The sequence below is a fragment of the Procambarus clarkii genome, chromosome 73 (genome assembly GCF_040958095.1).
Source record: "Procambarus clarkii isolate CNS0578487 chromosome 73, FALCON_Pclarkii_2.0, whole genome shotgun sequence".
In the NCBI taxonomy this organism is placed as follows: Eukaryota; Metazoa; Arthropoda; class Malacostraca; order Decapoda; family Cambaridae; genus Procambarus; species Procambarus clarkii.
Window position 1 is genome coordinate 13,719,915 of NC_091222.1, and position 5,000 is coordinate 13,724,914.

Consider the following 5,000-nt stretch of genomic DNA (forward strand, 5'->3'; position numbering starts at 1 on the left):
CACCTTCCCTCACCTTCACCATCTTCCCTCTCCTTCACCACCTTCCCTCTCCTTCACCACCTTCCCTCTCCTTCACCACCTTCCCTCTCCTTCACCACCTTCCCTCTCCTTCACCACCTTCCCTCTCCTTCACCACCTTCCCTCACCTTCACCACTTTCCCTCTCCTTCACCACCTTCCCTCACCTTCACCACCTTCCCTCACCTTCACCACCTTCCCTCTCCTTCACCACCTTCCCTCACCTTCACCACCTTCCATCTCCTTCACCACCTTCCATCTCCAACATCCCCATCCATTTAATTCATTATATACCATCTCTTTCACAACATAATCTACCTTCGCCTCCTTGGAGGAATATTAATTTGTATGGAATGTTGATACTTAGCAAGGTTGAGAGTTGGTGTCTAGCGGACGTCTGGTCAACTTGAATCCCCTTATGACCATTCCTCAGCAGATAAGATAATTATCGGTAACAATCAGGAGAAAGCACTAAGTCTGTACTCGTATATAGAACTTGGATGGAAAATGAGGATAAGGATTTATGACAGGACGGAGTAAAGGAATGGTAATCCAACCAGATGGACGGTCTGGGATTGAACGCTGACCTGGAAGGATCGAAGTCATCGTTCTACCATCTAGTCTAAGGACTTAGGCAGCAACGAAGTCATTCTGTTAAGATTGACGAGACTAGCTCCACGCTTCTGACTTCCTGTAGCAACAGACATTTTCTTTTATGTCTGTTTATATCTTGATGATGAGCACAACTGAAGTGCGTAAGCTAAATGGGGGTTACCAAGAGCAAGATAACGCTGAAAAAGAATTTTCGTTGTTGTATTACTAATGTTTCATGAGATAAATTTCAGTATTCTGTTTGCCTTATTCCTAACAGTTTGCGTTGACTTCTTGGCTTAAGATCCGCACTAATCATGATCCTCAGCTGATATGATCATTACCTAGACTCAGAACCTTGTAGTTGTCAGCGCTAAACTGTTTGTGGTAGTGTATATTGTTACACAAGCTGTGAACAATCAGATGAAATCTAAATCTTACTTCTCACACTATTGTGTAATGCATTTTAAATACGGCGTAACATTTTGAGGTTGATAAAAGACTGTTCAGGTCAGCCAGTGAGCAGAAACTAGACCTAATAGAAACAAAAACTCTTTATGGTTCAAATGAATAGCGATAATACAAAATGATACTATACATTGTAAAGTTAAATATTATAATGGTAATGGCGTTTTCCATCAGACAATCCCGCCAAATACACGATGAAATCATAATATCGTGATATATCTTTGAGAAAATCCTCGGAGTAAGATAATTTGGCGGGATAAAAATATACAATATGAATTAAAAACATTTAACAAATACCAATCACGGGAAGAAAATCCTGTACAATAGTTGAGTCAAGTACAAAAATATAAACACAACTAAATTATTTAAGAAGTTTACCAAGCACCAATTTACACTGCAAATAAAGTTTGATATATTGTCAAACATGTTTAAGGAATATTAAATGTAATAAAAAGTAGTGTGGACTACGAGGTACAGCTAGCCTGTATTGCTATATAACACATGGAAGGGATACGACGAAAGGAAAAGAGTTGGGTTAGGTGGACGGAGAGAGGGAATGATGCTCAACCATTTGGATAACAAGGAATCGAACACCTATACGTTATGACTGTACCTTTCGGTCAAAGTGGCTGAATATGTATTAAATTCAGTGCTGCTACCTAGAGTTGTATGCAGTCCATGTGATAAACACACACACACATATATATATACTAACTTTGTTATCTCATCTTGTGTAGTTGGAGCGGAGGTGACAACATAAGCCCTGGGCGCCTCGCCGATCCTGCTGTCAGGTACGCCCACCACGCTCACCTCCACCACCTTGGGATGCTGTAGGACCACCTCCTCCAGCTCTGACGGTGACACCTCACAACCACAACCACCAATTATATATGTATATATATATATATATATGACAATGTCAGACCACGGAGGAAAAATGAAACAGGAAATTTCCTTAAGTACTTTCGTATATTAAATACATCTTCAGAAGGTCCAAAGGTTCTTCAGAAGGTTCAGAAGGACCATATATATATATATATATATATATATATATATATATATATATATATATATATATATATATATATATATATATATATATATATATATATATATATATATAGCGCCTCAGTGTGGCGATACAGAGGGGAAATGAGCACTGCATCCAGGGTTCCTGCCCGCCATCTGAGGAGCTGGAAGAACTCGACAACCTATGATAACCATCTTTGTAACCCATATGTAACTCCTTTTTTGTAACAAAGTTCAAATAAAGTAAATATATATGTGTACATACAAAAGAATGGGGGTGGTAGGAGAAGATAATATTAGTGTTCAGTGAGAAACCACAAGGTCTCCTCTGAATACTTTTTATTTTCTTCTCCGAGGCTATGGGTCCCCACATTGGCACCAGAGGTGGTACCCTCACAAACTTTAAAAAAAAAAAAAATATATATATATATATATATATATATATATATATATATATATATATATATATATATACATATATATATATATATATATATATATATATATATATATATATATATATTATTAAATATGACCGAAAAAGTAAGATTAATAATTCTAACACGAATTTTCTCTATCTTTCTTACGTTTCTTTTCACTGTTGATGGTAATTCAAAGATCAATTCTCCAAAATTCATTTTTATTTCTAGTCTGACGCGACACTTGAGCGCGTTTCGTAAAACTTATAACATTTTCAAAGACTTTAGTTTACAAACACACAACTGAAACTGAATAGAGCTTACACATCTTCGAGTTTTTATCTACATTTGGGTGAGGTGGATGAGGTGAAAACAAACTTTCAGCAATGGGTATTGAATGGGTATTAAATTCAAACACAAGACAGAACACGAAACAATGGGTATTGAATGGGTATTAAGTGTACCGTGATCCGGCCTGTACTCCTCTTTACATACCAGAAAATATCCTAAGGAAACTACTCCAAGCTTGTACTAAAGAGGCACCCTTCTTGAGCCCGGATGGGCACATGTATTAGCAAGTAGATAGGGTCGCCATGGGTTCTCCCCTAGGTGTCCTGTTTGCAAACTTCTACATGGGTACCATCGAGCAAAAAGTCTTAGTCGACATAAACTTGAAACCGGCCATATACTGCAGGTATGTTGACGACATTTTTACACAGTCACAGATCTTTGAATTACCATCAACAGTGAAAAGAAACGTAAGAAAGATAGAGAAAATTCGTGTTAGAATTATATATATATGTATATATATATATATATATATATATATATATATATATATATATATATATATATATATATATATATATATATATATATATATATATATATGTCGTACCTAGTAGCCAGAACTCACTTCTCAGCCTACTATGCATGGCCCGATTTGCCTAATAAGCCTAGTTTTCATGAATTAATGTTTTTTCGACAACCTAACCTACCTAACCTAACCTAACCTAACGTTTTCGGCTACCTAACCTAACCTAACCTATAAAGATAGGTTAGGTTAGGTTAGGTAGGGTTGGTTAGGTTCGGTCATATAACTACGTTAATTTTAACTCCAATAAAAAAAAATTGACCTCATACATAATGAAATGGGTAGCTTTATCATTTCATAAGAAAAAAATTAGAGAAAATATATTAATTCAGTAAAACTTGGCTTATTAGGCAAATCGGGCCTCGCATAGTAGGCTGAGAAGTGAGTTCTGGCTACTAGGTACGACATATATATATATATATATATATATATATATATATATATATATATATATATATATATATATGTCGTACCTAATAGCCAGAACGCACTTCTCAGCCTACAATTCAAGGCCCGATTTGCCTAATAAGCCAAGTTTTCATGAATTAATGTTTTTTCGTCTACCTAACCTACCTAACCTAACCTAACCTAGCTTTTTTTGGCTACCTAACCTAACCTTACCTATAAATATAGGTTAGGTTAGGTTAGGTAGGGTTGGTTTGGTTCGGTCATATATCTACGTTAATTTTAACTCCAATAAAAAAAAATTGACCTCATACATAGAGAAAAGGGTTGCTTTATCATTTCATAAGAAAAAAATTATAGTAAATATATTAATTCAGGAAAACTTGGCTTATTAGGCAAATCGGGCCTTGAATAGTAGGCTGAGAAGTGAGTTCTGGCTACTAGGTACGACATATATATATATATATATATATGTCGTACCTAATAGCCAGAACGCACTTCTCAGCCTACTATTCAAGGCCCGATTTGCCTAATAAGCCAAGTTTTCATGAATTAATGTTTTTTCGTCTACCTAACCTACCTAACCTAACCTAACCTAGCTTTTTTTGGCTACCTAACCTAACCTTACCTATAAATATAGGTTAGGTTAGGTTAGGTAAGGTTGGTTAGGTTCGGTCATATATCTACGTTAATTTTAACTCCAATAAAAAAAAATTGACCTCATACATAGAGAAAAGGATTGCTTTATCATTTCACAAGAAAAAAATTATAGTAAATATATTAATTCAGGAAAACTTGGCTTATTAGGCAAATTGGGCCTTGAATAGTAGGCTGAGAAGTGAGTTCTGGCTACTAGGTACGACATATATATATATATATATATATATATATATATATATATATATATATATATATATATATATATATGTCGTACCTAGTAGCCAGAACGCACTTCTCAGCCTACTATGCAAGGCCCAATTTGCCTAACAAGCCAAGTTTTACTGAATTAATATATTTTCTCTAATTTTTTTCTTATGAAATGATAAAGCTACCCATTTCATTATGTATGAGGTCAATTTTTTTTTATTGGAGTTAAAATTAACATAGATATATGAGCGAACCTAACCAACCCTACCTAACCTAACCTAACCTATCTTTATAGGTTAGGTTATGTTAGGTAGCCGAAAAAGTTAGGTT

General features: G+C 35.2%; 1 protein-coding gene across 5 annotated transcripts in view; it reads right to left on the reverse strand.

The window, feature by feature from the left end:
- Nucleotides 1-5,000, reverse strand: part of LOC123774144 (uncharacterized) — a 270,075-nt gene that overhangs the window by 18,666 nt on the left and 246,409 nt on the right. For 4 of the 5 annotated variants that reach the window (XM_069312678.1, XM_069312674.1, XM_069312675.1 and 1 more), the window contains one exon: nt 1,792-1,940. The exons of the other annotated variant lie outside the window; for it this stretch is intronic. In XM_069312678.1, coding sequence (XP_069168779.1) covers nt 1,792-1,940 — 149 coding nt within the window. The remainder of the gene's footprint in view (nt 1-1,791; nt 1,941-5,000) is intronic. 5 annotated transcript variants of the gene reach the window in all.